Below are 19,565 nucleotides of genomic sequence, written 5' to 3'. Positions count from 1 at the left end.
GTTTTGTCCATGCAATGTTTATTATTTTTGTTGTTGTTTAAGTAAATAAAACATTACTAAAATATTGGAGGTTTTTTTTACCTACTACTATACGAGTGCCACTAATATGAAAGTTTGTAAGCTATATTGAAAACGTGAAACCACGATAATATATAGCTTGTACCATCAGAATGTAGGCCGATTTTTAACCGCGTGCGGGAAGTACTGCATTTGGGATGCGGTAGAATCGCTACCCTAAAAACCATAGACTCAAAGCATCCCACTACCATAAAACCTCAAAATAATTTTGTTTTAGGGTGCGTCCACATCTGGCGAATGCGCCGCGAATGCGCAGCACGCGAGCCGATCGCGAGCTGTCCGCGAGCTGCGCGCGTGCATTTTTGTTCGTGCGCCGCTTCTGCGCCGCCCGCGCGCAGCTCGCGCGCGACCTAAGCGCCGCACGCGAGCGGCGCGCGACGTCTTCCATCTTCGATAGTACTGAGCCAATATACGGAACTGTAAGGGCGAGAACTGATTGCGCGCAGATCGCGCGCCGCTCGCGCGCTCTATACGAGCCTTGCGTGAGTTGCGCTAAAGAGGCGCACCGAACTATTGCAGTGACTGCACGCGCGCAGCTCGCGGACAGCTCGCGATCGGCTCGCGTGCTGCGCATTCGCGGCGCATTCGCCAGATGTGGACGCACCCTTAGGATTGACATAATTTTGAACCAAAGCTTTATTTATTTTCTTTAGAAAAAATAGCTATCATGTCACTGAACTAAAAAGGAGAATACTTTCCTAGTCTATAAAATTAACTGGAACGGACACGGGCAGGCGGGTGAACCAACAGGTTGGCAAAAATCATGCAAGCGAAAATATTACTTAGAAAAACAGTAGAATAATATACAAGCACCCAAAAAGATATTATTTTCTGTTTTTAAACCAGATTTTATTTGTCGCAACAGGTTTTGGAAGTCGAAGTCGTTTTTTGATTGGACATCACTACTGATCAGTTTATCATCTGTGCCTGTCATTTATGTCAAACATAGACGTGAAGTTAGTTCATCTATCAATAAATAAAATAATATAGTCTGTGGTTACGGGATTCACCGAAAAGTGTTCACAAAATGTTTTTATTTCGTATCAGTAGATAAGTTAAATTAATAAATGCATAAAATACAACAGTTGACTCCTTACTACCGCCTGGGAAGTGCGAAATTGAAGTGTAACTACAGTCAGTTGTGAAATAGGTTAATTTGCAATTGAAAGAGTGCGTATGCAAGTCTAAATATAAATAAAATAAACGATGAATAGTAAAATGGAAGACGAAGTGGAAACAAAACTGTGCGAGAATTGGTAAGTTAAATGTGCATTGTGCGTGCTATGTTGTCAATATTAGTTCTATTTTAGAGTACACACGTTAGCCGGCTATTTTTAGATTATTTGGAGCATTGCGAACATCGCAGCTGTCCCGACATCGCTTGTTGTTTACCTTACATCGAAATATTGTTTTGAAAAACTTCCTTACACTCATTGTTTGTGTGTTTAGCCTCCAGTGAGAACTGTAGGCTCGTATCAGACGTAAAATACATATTATTATTCTAGCTATGTTTGTAATAAAAGATATTTTTTTGTATAAAGTTAAGGGTCGATGATCTTTGTTGTGACCTATTTTGACCTGGGCGACCTATATTTCAGGTTGCAAAATCAATTTTGCACTGGCGGGGATGGATACCGGGAACTAGCCGGCACTGCGATCTCTGATATTGCTTTCAAAGCTTTTCCCAGAACCTTGTAATTGTACCTTTAAATTTTATAGAGGTACCTACCCACATTATTTGAAGGCGAACGTATTTTTTTGCGAAAGTGTTACTTGCCTATTTTATTACATATTACCTAAAATAGTAAACCTATGCACCTATGCTCATTTTTACATAAAAAGAAATAACTAAGCGCTTAAATAATTCGACGTCATATCATATTATACCTAAAAAATCAATCTACCCGCTATTAAAAAAAAAATAGATGCTTATGATTATTTTTAGAGCGTTTCCAAACTCTTGAATAAATTGCCCATTCTATACACGCGTATACGCGAGCAACAAAAACTCGACTTGTTCTAAGTTCATGTCTTTGTTCCAAGCAGTGTTAGCGCGCGAATACGCGTTCCTAAAGAAATCTACAAAGTAGCGCGTTTTTAAATAATATTGACCACTATCGGTGCGAATTAACGCTGATTACCCGGTATAATGAGAGGCAAGATCCGCTAGTGTAAAAATGTCTAATAAAGTCAAGGACTATAAATCCGTTATGTACTTTATGAGAAAAGTCCTCTAGTAAGCGCGAAAGATGGCGATTGATGGATATGAATTACTTTTATCAGTTATATTCACATTCAATCCCAATGCTGGGCAAATGTTCCTTGTTTTGTGGTTTCTTGTCTAGCCAATGAATTTTACACGTATCCAGATTACCACGCTTATATATTCTTTGGCCTGCTTTAACATCGTCCGTTTTGATACAGGCAGGAAGGATTCATTCACTAATGGACAATGGATGTATCCCTCCTTATAACTGGCACTTCGCATTGAACTTCCTGCCAACCGTTCGCTGATTGTCGCCGGATCAGTCGCGAGGCCCAGTTTCTACTAGGACTCAATCTCTCTGAACCTTAGCCTATTTCCTCCTTTCAGAGCCAGACTATTTGCATCCGTTGTTGCCCTAAAAACCTGACCTAATACTTACGTAATTTGTTTGACGTTCGACCTTATAGGAAGATCAATGTTTTATTTCGGTAGCAGCCTAGTTTCTATCAGCTCGGCAACAATCGGAGTTCAATAAGTCAGAATGAATTGCCTGTCTATTAGATTTGAGAAGAGGCGCGCATGTGGTCGAGGTGTCTCGAATAATAAAAAGGCCATCGCCACAAGAAAAAGCTAACTTACTGCTCCTGATCTCTCTTTCTGGTCGGGCTAAGATAGTGAAGGAATACCTGTGTCTGCGCAAGTGCTCGTACGTAAACTATAGTATGTACCGCACAAATCAATAGTCACCAGCCGTCGTGGTCGAAATTGCTTCACCATTATACATACTTTACAATACTTTTGTCCACAGTAAGCGCGAAATCCCGACGGTGAACTTCACGATCCACAACGTGCATTGCGCGCGGAACATCAGAGTGTGTCCCGTTTGTAAGGAGCCCGTGCCGTATGCAGAGCTCAAGGAGCATCATGAGAAACTGCACAAACTATGTAAGTAAACTTACACACCCTTCAAATCACCCCCTTACCTATGTAAATATTTCACGCTATCGTAGGTTTGCGTCTTTTACATATACCACCATGGCTTTGGTAAGTATTGGGATGGAAAATAGAGACTGAATCTTTCAGTCTAAGCGGCAATAATACTTTTGAATTACAAAAACTAGGCTTATGTGCAGTACGCGACGTACCTAAAATTTAAGTTTGGTCAAAGCTGCAAACCCAAGCTTATTAATTCTCGACAAATTAATTTGCCAGAAACCGCAAGGAATATGCGAAAACCAACTTCATTTAAAAGAGTTTTACGTAGAAGAAGTTCTCTCTTTTACGCCTGAACACGTCTGGTTTACTTACGTAAATAAATAAGACGCATTCAGTTATTACGCAGACGTCAGCGAGGATGCATTCGCGACGCATCGTCATGCTGTATCATCATCGTCGTCACTGATGATTTGTCAGACATTTTTAGCAAATGTTTTTAATAGTTCTCTAACTCATCGTCTTAGGTATCATAGGACTTCTAATAGATATTGAGTGACTTATAGTCTGGCCATGCTATGACTGTGACTACATTTTAGTTTGCAACAAAAGTTAGCAAAATCATATAATGCACAAAGACTACAAAATAAATATAGAACTAAGTTCAACATCAGTTCTATCTAATAAAGTCGAGTTCCACTTTACGTGAGCAAGATATATCCAAGTAGTAAATTATGTACCTAGTTATCCAAAATAACTATTAATCATTGGTGCATAGTACGTACTCAAAACAGATGATTTACTGTTGTAATTATTTAGATTAGTAGTATATATGCACATGAATCTGTCTTTCGTTTGGCAACACCTTCGAGCTATTTACGATGATTGAACAAAGGATTTAGCTGGTTTGCACTAGTATGATAGAGTATATAGAATTTCAGACCGATTTAAAAAAAAAAACACCGAAATATATTATTTTGTAGGTAATGTTGATAGAGGGAGAGTAGCCCATGGGACCACATAAACCCCGCAGATTTCATACGCAATCGAATTTCGCAAGTGCATACTTTCTCTTTTCTTCTTCAATCTTTGAATAACGATATTATTTGCTGTGGATTTTATTACGCCAATCTGAAATCTGGGTCTAGCAGTCATATTTTCGTAATGAATGCTTTATCAAAAACTTTATGACTATTACGTCCATCTTTAAACTTATGTATGTATTTGCCAACAGTGCCTTGCAAGAAATGCGGGGAGCAAGTATGCGGGACAGACTTGGAGGACCACATCCGTGACTCGTGCGCTCACACCGTCAAGACATGCAGGTGAGTTGTTGGTCCAAAAAGAACGAGTGGGCCCAAGTTCACCGACAACTTAAAACTGCATTTTTATTAAAAAGAAACTATTTACTTTAAAACGAGAAAATTCATATTAAACAGTTTTTTAAGAAATCCGACGTTCGTATTGTCGGTGAACTTGGGCCTTAGGTTAGTTAATCGTACGAAAGCGAACTTATTTTGTAACTTGAAAACCAACACTGTAAGAATTGCTTACAGTTAGTAACACGATCTTTCCCCTTAGTCCATTAACGATCTTATCGCTTAATGGCTTTCTATGAATTTACCATTGTTGTTACTCTGCATATAATTAAAGAAAATAAACTGCTCTGTGTATTTGAATACGATCCTTTACGTTCATTATTTTATACTGTTGTGTTCGCAAATTCAAATCTAGGGGAGAAGGTATTCTAACTGAACGAGAAACAATGATGAGAACAAAGTTTGACAAGTTTCTACAATGCAATGTTGTGTTATTTTGGACCATATAGAAATTGACTTCCACGGATACTATGCGCCTACGTTTGGTATTAGATACACACCGGAGTCCCTCTGATGCCATACATTCGGAGTAAACGTTTACCTACGTTATGTAAATTCAAGCACAAATATTTTTAGATAGACCTTATCCCTCTCTACGTTCTTCTCAAGGTACTGCGAGCTGGAACTCCCTCGACGTGACCTCCCCGCGCACGAGAACTACTGCGGGGTGCGCACTGAGCAGTGCCCCGACTGCCGCGAGTGGGTCATGATCAAGTACCGCCATCTGCACGTCGAGTCCAACCATGGGTTCATTCGGCTGGACGATGGTAAGATGCTCTTAATATCAGAAAGAAACAAAAATCATTTATTTACACAAAATCAGAATCAGTGAATATTATAATAATTCAATTCCACAATGTGGCTTTCTCAAGTTTTTTCGTTATTTAACATTATGACATTTAAGACATGTAAGTGCCCTAAAATCTTTTAATTGTACAGTTAGTATGTGTGTAAATTTTATCCTCTAGACATAAAATGATTAGACAGTATCATTTGAATTGACTAGCGACACCATACATACCAGGCTAACCATGTTTTATTTTCACCTTAAAAATGTAATCATAAATCAACTACGAAACTAGAGGTAGGAAATAAACCAATCTGAATATGAGATACTAGAAAATAATAGGTACATATTACATTTGAAACGCCGTGGGACGTCGGCTTAGAATTGCGCTCCCCCCAAATCATCCCGTGGGTGTCGTAAGAGGCGACTAAGGGAAAACCGGAGGTCGGGCAGCAGCGCCCTCCGCGAACTGTACACGCTCACTGCGATCGCCAACCCGCCTGCCAAGCGTGGCGATTAAAGGCAAATACCCCCCAAATGATATTCACAGAAACCAGGCCCCCAGTCCCCGGCAGCTCCGCTATCCCTGGCGCGGGTAGCGGTCAAGGTAACGGCGGAGCAGGGGGTGCTAAGAATCTCCGGAAGAGATCCGGCTACCCACCCCCACGACGACTGGCCCTGGTAACACACAACATACGCACATTGAGGACTGACGAAAGGATCTGCGAGCTGGAAGAGGAGTTGAGCAAGCTACATTGGGACATCATAGGGTTATGCGAAGTCCGTAGAGAGGGAGAGGACACCGTAACCCTGAAGTCTGGTAACTTGCTCTACTACCGGGAGGGCGACCAAAAGTCCCAAGGTGGTGTCGGGTTTCTCGTTCACAAGTCCCTCGTAAACAACATAATAACCATCGACAGTGTGTCGAACAGGGTGATATACCTAATACTCAGAATATCTGAAAGATATTCGCTGAAGGTCATTCAGGTATATGCACCGACCTCGTCACACTCCGATGATGAGGTGGAGACTATGTATGAGGACGTAAGTAGGGCCATGCATAGTTCCAAAACCCACTACACTGTTGTTATGGGGGACTTTAACGCTAGGTTGGGCAAGAAAAGCGGTGATGAGTTGAGAGTGGGGCAATTTGGGTATGGGCAACGGAACCCTAGGGGACAGAGGCTGGCCGACTTTCTGGAGAAAGAGGAACTCTTTATGATGAACTCTTTCTTCCAGAAGCCGCCTCACAGGAAATGGACCTGGTTAAGTCCCGATGGTTTCACGAGAAACGAGATAGACTTCTTCATGACCGACAAGAAACGGACATTCAGTGATGTCTCTGTGATCAACAGGGTTAAAACCGGTAGCGATCACCGAATCGTAAGAGCCTCACTGAATATCAATGTTAAACTTGAAAGGTCCAGTCTGATGAAGTCTATGCTCCGACCTACTCGGTCCCATATTCAAAACCCGGAAAGCTTTCAACTCCAGCTCTCTAATCGCTTTGCTTGCCTCGAGAACTTAGTGTCAGTGGACGAGATCAACGACGGGCTAGTGGAAACTGTCCGCACGGTAGGGTCTAAGTTTTTTAGACCCTGCCGTAAAGATAGACCTCATAAACTGACCGACCAAACCTTAAACCTCATGGCTGAACGACGCTTGCTACAGTTGCAGTCTTCCCACGACGCGAAGTCATACAGGCAGCTCAATAGACGCATATCCAAGTCCTTGCGACACGATCTGCGTCTCTTTAATACGAACCGTGTTAAAGAGACCATACAGCGAAACCAAGGCTCCAAAGTGTTCGCAAAGGACAAGTCTATTGGGCAAAGCCAGATGACTAAGCTGAAACGGGAGGATGGCAGCATAGCGTCGACCAAGGCAGAGGTTTTAGGCGAGATCGAGAGGTTCTATGGACAGTTATACACTTCGGTCGCAAAGCCCGTTGACAGCTTGGCAGGAGATCCAAGAGCCAAGCTGTCCCGACATTATACCGAAGATATCCCGGACATCAGTCTGTACGAGATTAGGATGGCCCTGAAGCAGCTTAAGAACAACAAGGCGCCGGGTGAGGACGGAATCACCTCAGAGCTTCTGAGAGCGGGTGGAACACCGGTACTTAAAGTCCTCCAGAAGCTCTTTAACTCCGTCCTGTCCGAGGGCAAAACGCCTGAAGCATGGAGCAGGGGTGGGGTGGTGTTGTTCTTCAAAAAAGGTGACAACTGCCTATTGAAGAACTACAGACCCATCACACTTCTAAGCCATGTTTATAAGCTGTTTTCAAGGGTTATCACGAACCGTCTCGAACACAGGCTTGATGACTTCCAGCCTCCCGAACAAGCCGGTTTCCGAAGAGGCTTTAGTACCATAGACCACATCCATACGCTGCGGCAAGTTATACAGAAGACCGAGGAGTATAACTTGCCATTATGCTTAGCGTTTGTGGATTATGAGAAAGCCTTCGATTCGGTGGAAACATGGGCGGTACTTGAGTCACTCCAGCGATGCCATATTGACTATCGGTACATCGAGGTGTTGAAGTGTTTGTATAATAACGCCACCATGTCGGTCCGAGTACAGGAGCATAGCACGAAGCCGATTCCATTGAGAAGAGGCGTAAGACAGGGGGACGTTATCTCCCCGAAACTGTTTACCGCCGCAATGGAAGACGCCTTCAAGCTCCTGGAATGGCAAGGACTTGGCATCAACATCAACGGCGAATACATCACTCACCTTCGGTTTGCCGACGACATCGTAGTCATGGCAAAGTCGATGGAGGAACTCAGTATGATGCTCGAGGGCCTCGACCGAGTTTCACAACGGGTGGGCCTGAAAATGAACATGGACAAGACGAAAATTATGTCAAATGTCCATGTTCAGCCCACCCCAGTCTCTGTTGGAAGCTCGGTACTCAAAGTTGTTGACTCATATATCTACCTAGGACAAGTAGTCCGATTAGGTAGGTCCAACTTCGAGAAAGAGGTCAACCGCCGAATCCAACTCGGCTGGGCAGCGTTCGGGAAACTACGCAATGTCTTTTCGTCCGACATACCTCAGTGCCTCAAGACGAAAGTCTTCAACCAATGTGTGTTACCAGTGATGACTTACGGCACCGAAACGTGGTCTCTCACTATCGGCCTCATCTCAAAGCTCAAAGTCGCTCAACGAGCTATGGAGAGGGCTATGCTCGGAGTTTCTCTACGTGATCGAATCCGAAACGAGGAGATCCGTAGACGAACCAAAGTCACCGATATAGCCCACCGGATTAGCAAGTTGAAGTGGCAATGGGCAGGCCATATTGCTCGCAGAGCAGATGGCAGATGGGGCCGAAAAGTGCTGGAGTGGAGACCACGGACTAGCAAGCGCAGCGTAGGACGTCCACCAACGAGGTGGACAGACGACCTTATAAAGGTCGCCGGAAGACGCTGGATGCAGGTCGCTTCCAACAGGTATCTGTGGAGATCAAAGGGGGAGGCCTATGTTCAGCAGTGGACGTCCTATGGCTGAGATGATGATGATGACATTTGAAAATGCAACGGTATTTCTCCATAGTTTACCGTTCTAATAATGATTTCAGACCCTCCCCCGGTAATAAGGAAGGAACCTCCCAAAGGTCCCGCGAAGCCAGTAACGACTAAAGCCACGAGCACCAACACAGGCATTACTAACATGCCTTCGACCAGCAACGGCTTCTCAAGACCCGCCTCCTCTAATGTTAATAGAACCAATGGCGTGAAGAATGTTAACGTGCCTAGGACTGAAATGAAGTAAGTGGATCACTTAAGGATTGCTGAATTGCATTAATTGCAACTGCGTCAGTCAAATAAGGGTAATGTGTTTTTCAGCCTATGCATTTATGTTTTTTTTATGTACCAGCCGTTTTCCCGCGGTTTCACTGGCGTCTCGAAATAACTCTTGCCCGTACACGTAAGAAATATGGCCTATGTTACACGGGAATAATGTAGCTTCCCAACAGTGAAAGAATTTTTTAAATCGGTTCAATAGTTCCGGAGCCTTATCCCAGTTTTATTTGTGGTCGGCGCAGCATGTTTTCTCCTGCCATACTCTTCTATCTGCCGACATCTCACAAGTAACATTCCTAGGATTGACAAAGAAACAAAAACATCTATCCTCTTTATAATATCAGTCTAGATTTGGACCGAATCACTGGCAGATTTTAGTCAAAATGGGCTTTACATAACACAGTTTTGTATCAAAACATTCTGCTGCCCCCCAAAAACTCATAACCTTCATTCCCAGGTACTTCAGCAGCGGTAGTTCCAGTTCATCATCATCTTCCCTGGCCGGCGAGGGGCCGTCCGACTGGCGAGCACCACAGACCAACGGCTCCAAGGCACCCGCCAAGAGGAACAATGATCAGCCACAGATCAATACCAATATGGAGACTACGAAAAAAACTGACAAGGATTTGTGAGTATTAATTACTTTTTGAACTAGAATTTTCTGGGAAAGTTTTGGCTGTCATTTGACCGTCTTTAGAAGTTGTTTCGATTTGTCCGGGTAAATGGGTTAAACAGTTCGGACAGGCAGTCGCTTCAATAAATAAAGTGGTTCTCAGCAATGTCCGGTTAGACTGGATACCGAAGCAAACATAGTTTGGATAGATGATACTTGGTAGCATCTTCATATTGTTTTCTCACTGCAAAGACCATACTTCGACTTATTAGCTACACTGCTGGGCAAAAGCCTGTCCACATACACAGGGCTGTGTTAATTGACTTTGCTTGCTTTGATTTTTATTTGATCTATTCGTGGTAAATTTAAGTACAGTACCCGAAAGCCACTTTACCTTTCAACTTTAAGACATGCTTTTCAACCTCAAAAGTAGTAAAATTATCCCTAATTCCAGAAGTATTTCCCGCGGCGCCGTGAAGAAGCGTCCGGCTCCAAAGCCGCCGATCCGCTCGCCGCCCGAGAACCCGCGCCGCGACCTGCCCTACTACAGCGCTATGGAACGGCAGCAAAGAGAGGAGAGACAGCGGCAAGAACAGAAGGCGTATAACTTGTCTGTGGGTGAGTAAAATCAAAAATCATTTAGTCAAACTTGGCTGCAATACAGCACTTTTCGAACCTTAAAAAAAATACAAAAGACAGCTCCCAAAACGCCCACCCTTCACCACTTCCTATGTGTTTTTACTGGGAAGAAGAAGTGGCGCAACAAACTCCCCAGCAACACATGTCTATCTATTAGGTTGGAATGAAAAGTTGTAGTTTTGGTTGTAGAATGAGGGACAGTGGTGGGATACTTATATTAAAAAGGTGGATATAAAGGAAAAGTTCTGGTCAGTAACTAGATATTTAGATACAGCCTATAGTGGTCCACTGTCACAAAATTGTTAGGATGTTTTTTAGGGTTCCGTACCCAAAGGGTAAAACGGGACCCTATTGTTTTCGCTTCTCTGTCCGTCCGTCCGTCCGTCTGTCACCAGGCTGTATCTCATGAACCGTGATAGTTAGAGTGTTGAAATTTTCACAGATGATGTATTTCTGTTGCCGCTATAACAACAAATACTGAAAACTAGAATACAATAAATATTTTAGGGGGCTCCCATACAACAAACGTAATTTTTTTGCTCATTTTCTAAATAATGGAACGGAACCTTTCGTGTGCGATTCCGACTCGCACTTGGCCGGTTTTTTATGATTATTTTATTTATTTGTGATTATTTTGAGTAGTGTGTAGTAGTAGATACTATTATGTGTGAAAATAAAACTTCCATTTCATTCCAGGTCTCCCACCAGTACTGAGTCCAGCGGCGAAACTCGAAAAACTGCGAAAAATGGACGCCCTGCAAAACCCAGAAACGCACGTAGACTACAAGAGTCGTCTCCAAGGTCGTTTGAACAAAAGTCCTGAATTACATCCTAGCCCGGGCTTTGTTTTAGGCCATCCTTCTAGCTCAGACCCTGAGAGGCGACGGCAGGAGTTCCAGAACTTAAAGCCGATGACTCCTCAGGAGTTTCTGGAGAGGTTCAATGAGATGCAGCTGAGGAAGGAGGAGGATGGGAGACGGAATAACGGGGAGAACGATGTGAGGAGGAAGAGTGCGGATCGGTTCAGTGAGATCAAGTCTTCGTTGAGAGAGCTGCGCAGGGGATTGAATGAGGTAACTGCTTGTTTAATTCTTGCTTAAGTTAAAAAAAATCCTTAAACTTCCATGTCTGTGTATACTGGTTCAAAGAGAACCATATAGTATACAATTTTTGTTTTGCTATTTCAGTACCTTTAATTAAACCAATTTTATTTAAGTTGTAGGCTTTTGTGTTTTTGACGCCTATTTAAATAAAAAAAAAATACGTTTATTTCCAGGTGACGGCTCCGTATCATTCAAACCCTAACATCCCGGCCAACCAAAATAACAATAATAATATCAACGGGTAAGTTAACCATTACGACGGGTTTCCAGATGATAACAGAATGTTTGCACAAGCAGCGCAAACTGTGGAACATATAGCGCAAACCATATCACATTTTGCACATATAGCGCAAGCCATAGCAGATTATGGCACATTCGGGCAAATATCGCACTAGTTGCGTAAACTTTGGCTAAGTTTTACTGTAAGTTGAGTTTGTACTTCTTCTGCCCATTGTTTTTTAAAGTAATAATTATTCGCATTAGCTGAGTAATAATAAGGATATTTGTTTATTACTTTTTCGTTGGTATACAACCAATATTTTTTTATTATTTCCAGTAACGATCGCGGCAATCGTTCTGGCCGTGCATCGCCCGCTAATGACGATGTGCGGCTGCCGTGCGAGTTCTGCAACTCGCTCATACCCGCACACAACCTCGTGCAGCATCAGGTAATGTTATTTAATAAATTATTAAATAATAATAATGTTATTGGTTAAGAGATGCATAATTTGTTGTTTTTGTTACCTAGTTGTTAATATTGTATGTTTTCCGATTATAATAAAATACCTAGTCTTGCCATAAATATTGTAATAAAGAAAAAAGAAAATTGTTAACTGCAAATAACATTTATTACTTTTACAGTGTGTCAGTTTAATACATAAATATAAAACAATTAAAAATATAAAAAGCTTATTCGAAGTGGTCTCCATTGGCTGCAATACAGTCCTTTAAACGATGAGGCCAGTTATCAATAGAAGCACGCACTCTTTCCATGGGAAAATTCTTCACTGCCAATCGTATAGATTGTTTTAGGGACTCCAAATTATCATGGCGTTTAGAGCAAGCTGTACTCTCTAAAACTGACCACAAATCATAATCCAGCGGATTAAGATCGGGACTAGACGACGGCCAGTCTTCAGCTCTGATGAAGTCCGAAACGTTCGATTCCAACCAAGACTGCGTGGACCGAGCTTTATGACCCGGCGCCGAGTCTTGCTGGAAGGACCATACTTGGTTATTGAACATGGTGATGTTAAGGGGCTTAACTACCTTCTCAAGAATGGTATCTTGATACACTTGTGCCGATGTTTTGATACCTTTTTCACAAAAATATGGCTCAGTCACTCCTTCATAGCTAACACCCCACCAAACCATCACTGAAGTCGGATAATGTCCACGTTGCACTCTGTCGACTAATTGGGAAGCTTCCTTAGAGCTTTGAGCATAAATACGGTCATTTTGTTTGTTAAAATGTTGCTCAATTGTAAAAATTTTCTCATCCGTAAACAAAATTTTTCTGTGACCTCCCTTTGCGTACCGCTTCAGTAGTTGTTTCGATTTTACCACCCTATTCTTCTTTAAATTATCAGTTAAGAAATGGCCAGTGCGTCTCTTATAGGCTGCAAGTCCTAAGTCATCTTTTAAAATACGCGACATGGTTCTAGGTGCTATCTTCATTTCCCGAGATAAAATCTTTTGCTTTCGGACAGGATTTCTTCGAATTCTTTCCCTTACTGCTTTGACCACCTTTTTCGTACGAACACTACGTGGACGGCCAGATCTTTTTCTGTCACAAACAGAGGAGGTCTCATTGTACCTATTAATAGCCCGGTACACAAACATTTTACTAATACCAAGTGTATGGAGAGTTTTAAAAATTGCATTTGGCTCCATACCTACTTTGTGTAATGCTATCACAGCGATTCGGTTCTCTTTATCACCCCACACCATTTTAATATCGCAAAATATTTTACAATGTATTGGCGCCAAAATGAGAAAACACAATGAACAATCATATAAAAATGACAGATTCGAAATTCAAATGTAATATTTTTTTATAATTAAGTGTAACAGTATTTATGGCCAGACTAAGTATAATAAATAAATAAAATAATAATAAAAAAACGGCTTAAATTGAGTATAAAAATAAGGTGCCAACGCTTGGCATATCATTTATTTCATTAAGGCCTTTATAACTTATAAAGACTTATAAATTATAAGCACTTGTGAAGGTGCGGTCGGTCTTAGGATTATAGACAAAGACAGAGATGTGGCTTGAAATGCTCTCTCTGTTTAACCTTTTGAAGCTGCCTCTCAAAATATTTCTTAATTGTTCCTGTAATTTTTCTACAGCATTATTCGCTCAATTTTTTTTGTTTCTAACATTATAGGGTTTTCGACCACCTCGCAAATCGACTTTTTTAACACTAACTTTATCCCCTACATTCCTTCCAAAAGAAAGTCATTGCCCAAGAGATGCTCTATAATAACTTATGTTCTAGACGGGTTGTCGGCCAGACCTGGCACAGCTGCGGCCACGTAGCGCTTCGCCGCAGGGGGCGGCGGCGCGGGCGGCGGCGGAGCCCGACGAGGAGCCCGTCATCCCCTGCGAGTTCTGCACCGAGTCGCTGCCTGTCTACCTCATCAGCGAACATCAGGTAACTTCGTAACTCTAATTTTGCAATGGCGAATGTTTATGTGTGTATGTTTTTTTTTTGTTACTCCTTCACGCGGAAACGGAAAACTAGGCAATAATGTAGCTTATATCTCAGAATAACAAAAAAGATTTCACTTAGGAAACGGGTAACATCGCTGGAGTAAACTAGTGACAAATAATGCAGTTTGATAATAGACTAGCTGTTTTCCGCGTTTCATTTGCATTCCAAGGAGAATACTTTCGTACCCTAATGAACCCAACAGAGAAAGAATTTTCTAATCGGTGATTTTAGAATGCTGACAAACATACAAGTGAATGAATGTATAGGGGAACAGAGCTTAGATATATTTTAGTCTTAGAATTATTTGTTACTTTTCGTTTCCTACAACCAAGGGAACTATTTAAAGTCTCTCCATGAAAAGTATCCAAACCAAATTTCATGTTATCGGTTTAACCTTCTCACGTTAAATACCCGATAGCTTGACAAACGAAATCCCATTGCCTGAGAATCAAACTGGATAGTAAGTAGTTATGATAAAAACATATTTGCAGGAACGATGTGGCAGGGAGGCCAATCTTCTATATCCCGACTGAACGAGTCTTCCTCTAGATTTACCATTTACATACTATAGCTATACTTAAACGTAACAATTCAATAGTCTCGATGTATACCAATTTTCAAGCAATTTCTTCTTATGTGTTGCAATCTATAAAAATTTAATTCAACATTTCTTTAATGTCTAAGATTAATTTTCTTTGTACAGGAAAAGCTAGTTATTGTAAAAAAATATAATGCATTTTATTTTTCTTTTCATATTTAGTTACTTTTTCTAAAAACTGCATTTTTCTGAACTAAGTATTTCTTGAAACTGTTCGTCTATGACTGTTAACTTTAAAAACACAGTAACTGGCTTTTACTGAATAAGAACAATTTGATCTCGAAAAAAATCTTTGGAATCGAGGTAGCTATAAAAATTAAGAAATGGACGTCCGATAATAACAAAATTAAAAATTGAATGGATAGACTTGATGAATGTGACTTATTAAAAAGCTGTTTAGGAATGATGGTAAAATGGTAAGTAGTTATACGACCCAGGCGGTTTTAAAAAGATTTCTTGTAAAATGCTGAGCATATTTTGAGAAAGGTGAAAATCTAAAAGATATTCTTGAATATGTTAAAAAAAACTTTCGAGCTTCATTCAAAAATTTGAATTAAAAAAGTTTTACGAGTAGTAACCAGAGATTTATTTGACAGCTGTGATCAATTAATTCTCGCATTTCTGTAGCTATTAATGTTACATTCTTAGATAGCTAAACCACATATGCATTTAAATATCATATTTAAAATATGTATGTTCAATTTTATACCAAAACTGTAATGTATAATGTAGTTGCCAAAACGCTGATCACAGATGTTCAAATTTTGTATCTGGTTACCTATTCCTTAGCAAGACCAATGCAGGTACGTATAGTGTCATGAAAAATATTTACTGACATTTATTTTCTTAGTTTCCTTAACCCCTCTGCTCGACAAGGTTTTGACATATGACTTTACCGTTGATTCGGCGGGATATTTTGAATCGCGACATGGAACTCAAAAATTTGTACTAACTTTCAACACATAAATTCTAAGTCCGTAATGCCTGATCAGAAGTATTTTAACTATAACTTTAGAGCTCACTTATTTGACAACAACGTGCGAAGGTCAAATGGGGTCAGTTAATTCAGAAATAGATAATAATTACGGTGTTTCTAAGTCTATCGAAAAGTTAGGCATTTCAAATTTGGTGAAAACTTACCAATAAATAATCGCATCACTTTCTCAAACACAACACAAACGTCATATTTATAACATTTTCAATCCGTTGCAATACATTTCGTGCACTTATTTATGATTCATAACTAAAAAATCAGCACATAAAATACACAATAAAAATGAACAATTTACAAGATCAAAGTCAAGTAGAGTTTGGAACAGAGTACATTTTTTTTTTTCAATCAGCGGTGTGCATTCGATACCTAAATCGGATGTTTATTATAAATAATCGAATACCAATTTTGTATATATTTTTTAATAGAAACTTATTTCAATTTTATTTCTTAATTTTAAATTATAGGTTCAATTTGTTTTTGTTGTGAAGAAAAAATATTAAAGTTTTATGAAAGTTTTTAGCATAGGTAAAATTTTTATACTGGGTGTCCCATAAGTCCTTTGAATTTTAAATTTCGAATAAAATTCAGATGGCGCGCCGGAATGGCGCGCGGGGTGCGGGGATAGCATCAACGGTCTTTCAGGAAAGTTTTATCGGAGCAGACCGTGGTTTTTGTGTGCGTGAGTCACAACAATGATTCGGCCACCATTGCGCGGCGTAAAGGACATTGGGCGAGATGTTTGAATGTTGGTCTACTCCCCCTCTAGTAATGAGTCATACATCATTTGAAAGGTCTTTTTAAGCGTTACATTTTGTACTTACATACTACTTACCAATTCTTAGTACTTTAGATGTTAGAACATGTTTAAGGTTTTTTATCGATAGTTAGTTTCAAGTCCTTAGATTCCTTCTCTAGTAATTAATTATATATCACTGGAAAGGCCTTTTTAAATCGAACATTTCGTACTTAAATACCTCTAACAAATTGTCAGTACCTAAGAAGCTACAGTAGATTTTAGACATAGTTATTACTTATTTCACTAAACATGGTCCAACTCCCTAAATACTAACAAATGACAATCGCCGCCGTACAAGAAAATACTTTATATAACATAAGCTTTCTATTGATGTATTACTTAATGCTAGAGGAGAGGTAGATCAAAACGCTCATTGTCCTTTGGTGGCGAAAAAAAATTGCTTCATTCCTCTAGGCATCGACTTAATATTTTTGATCCTAATGATCCCGCAGGACTTCTGAGGATCTGAGGCGGATGACGGGGAGTAGCGACCCCGCGCTTCTTTAAAGCTTGTCGGTCAAAAATAATCTTTCTTGTTCTACTAGTCAATGCAATTTATTTGATACCCGTATTGACAGATTTGTGAAAAGAAAAATAAGTCAGCGGCGGCCATCTTTCTTCCATCTTGGACCAGCTTTCGATGAACAGCGAGTAGCAGTTCCGACTACCTATTTGCCCTTTCAAACAATAAAATCGTCATAAAATTTTGCGATAACTACACCTAACTACAGCTCTCGTCAAATAGCTTTGCCGCTCAGTTAAAAAGTCGGAAGTAACGAACCGCCATTAAGTTTGGCAGGACTACAGGAATTCTGTACATAAAACACCCGAAAAAATAAATAAGTCTTCAAAATTTGCGGTCTTCAGAAATCCTAAAAACCGAAAAAAAAAATATTCCGGCTACAACGTATTTTCTACCACTGATTTTCTAGCATTTTTTCAAAATAAATAGAGTCATTTTACTTTTCCTAATTTATTTTCAGATTACAGTATACAAAAGTGCAATTTAGTAATATTATAATATCAAATAATATAAAATTATTAAATCGATTCTTTATTTTAACGAATCGGATCATTCGATGCAAAACTTCTATCACCGTCGCCATCTTGTCTATGCGTCTTCAAATTTAAAAAAACAACAAATGTAAACAAACATGGCGAGTTCGATCAGAATTCCCGGTAATTACGATTGGATTTTCAAAAGGTATATTACTAAAGGGATGCTAAATATGAAAGGTTTGAATGCGTCAAAATAGTTTAAATTTATTTAGTTATTTTATTTAGTACTCACAAATACGGTTTGATTGGAAAGAAAATAAATATGAGCGTAAATAATTAGGAAAGTGTATGACTCATTCGCAGACCCCGATTGGGGTCTAAACCGAGCTTACGGTGACATTGATGTTCAGACCCCAATCGGGGTCCGCTACGGATTTGACGGTTAAAGTCGATAGTGTCATTAAGTTTGGGACAATAAATTGTTTGTAAAGCTCAATTTTTAGACCTATTCATATTTTTTTATTGATTGATGTAAACTTCTAAATCTGACTCTAGTTGACATTGTACTGAGCTAAAGCTCTTAAATATTTGTGTAGTAAAGTAAAAATACTTATCGATATTTCGCCAAAAAGAAGATGTTTCATATATGTGTAATATTTAGATGTTTTTGAAATTCCTGCGCAGACGATTGAAGTCTTAGAACTGATATTTTATACTCTATGGTTCTTGTTGTTGAAACAGTTCAATCGATCATTTGCGCAGGCTCCGAAGGTGCCACACTAGAAAATAAGGATTAGTAAAACCTTTTTTTAGCCAAGCTCGAACAAAAAACCGACATAAAAAATGGCGTTTAAAAATAATATTTAAACGGTAGATTATGAGAGCTTTTGCGCCTTTCTAAAGTAGAATTTAGTGTTGCCAAAGTACCTATCGATTAAAGTAAATTATTATTTATTTCTTTAGCTTAACATTGCTTGCGCAAGCATTTTTTATTTAAAAGTACGGAAATACATAGTAAATGCATTTGATTACTCTGGTATTGTGTTATCAAATATTAAAAAAAAACAATGTGAAGAGCAAGATTTTTTGGACCCTTAGTGTCAATGCACAAATTCGAGGCTCAAATCTTATTTATCGATTAAAGAAAGTGGCACCTTAATAAGGATATTACGGTAGCTTTATAAGACTTTTGTAAAAACTTATTACATGACCGTTAGATGTAAGATTATTGTGATCTTCACTTTTTTTAAACATGCAATATTTCCAAAGTACTACCCAGACTACAATAAAAATACCCCTAACTTACTGAAAAAAAAACATCAATTGACTTATCTACATTGAATAAATTAATGTTTTAAATTCTCAACTTTAATACATATTGATGTGAAACATTATTTAAATACCACAATACGTATATGTCTTATTGTACTCGCATGTGTTAATATAATATAAACATACCGAATATAGTATTTGTCACTGTTTTTTACGCATTATATGCAGAAGTCATCTAAATATGGTAATTTAATTTGAAATAAGGGATATATTTTTGTTGCTGTCCTATTCAGTAATATATTTATCTTTATACATAAAGCTGCAGTTTTAATGTTTAATTTTGTTTATGATATATGTGGCTTAAAAGCAGGTGGCAATTTTTATGAGGCTTATTCGACGGTAGCATTAAGTTTACTCAATAAATGTTCAGTAAAATTTCAGTGTGTATACAATTATTTGAATCAAATGTCTAGAAAGTAAGTTCATGGATATTATAAGCATGTTTTAGTTTATAGTCAATGTTTAATATATTCTTCTAGGCCAATGACTGTTTATGTAACGTTGTATATTTTTGTGATAACTCTTGATTCTTTATTATGACGAATAAATGTGAAAATTGAATTAAGTTCTGTGTATCTGTTAGCA

General features: G+C 39.4%; 1 protein-coding gene across 1 annotated transcript; it reads left to right on the top strand.

Moving 5' to 3' along the window:
- The first annotated feature begins 1,054 nt into the window (after window positions 1-1,054).
- On the top strand, window positions 1,055-15,140 carry LOC124639516. The gene is made up of 12 exons (XM_047176928.1): window positions 1,055-1,334; window positions 3,093-3,229; window positions 4,452-4,542; window positions 5,206-5,363; window positions 8,964-9,153; window positions 9,647-9,817; window positions 10,257-10,420; window positions 11,138-11,514; window positions 11,718-11,785; window positions 12,101-12,212; window positions 14,046-14,201; window positions 14,753-15,140. Exons 1-12 carry the CDS (start codon window positions 1,285-1,287, stop codon window positions 14,792-14,794), a joined length of 1,716 nt encoding a protein of 571 aa, XP_047032884.1. The 5' UTR covers window positions 1,055-1,284; the 3' UTR covers window positions 14,795-15,140.
- The last annotated feature ends 4,425 nt before the right edge of the window (window positions 15,141-19,565 follow it).

This window comes from Helicoverpa zea, chromosome 19 (assembly GCF_022581195.2).
Source record: "Helicoverpa zea isolate HzStark_Cry1AcR chromosome 19, ilHelZeax1.1, whole genome shotgun sequence".
Classification (NCBI taxonomy): domain Eukaryota; kingdom Metazoa; phylum Arthropoda; class Insecta; order Lepidoptera; family Noctuidae; genus Helicoverpa; species Helicoverpa zea.
Note: the sequence above shows the minus strand (reverse complement) of the source record. Positions and strands in the feature narration are given on the sequence as shown.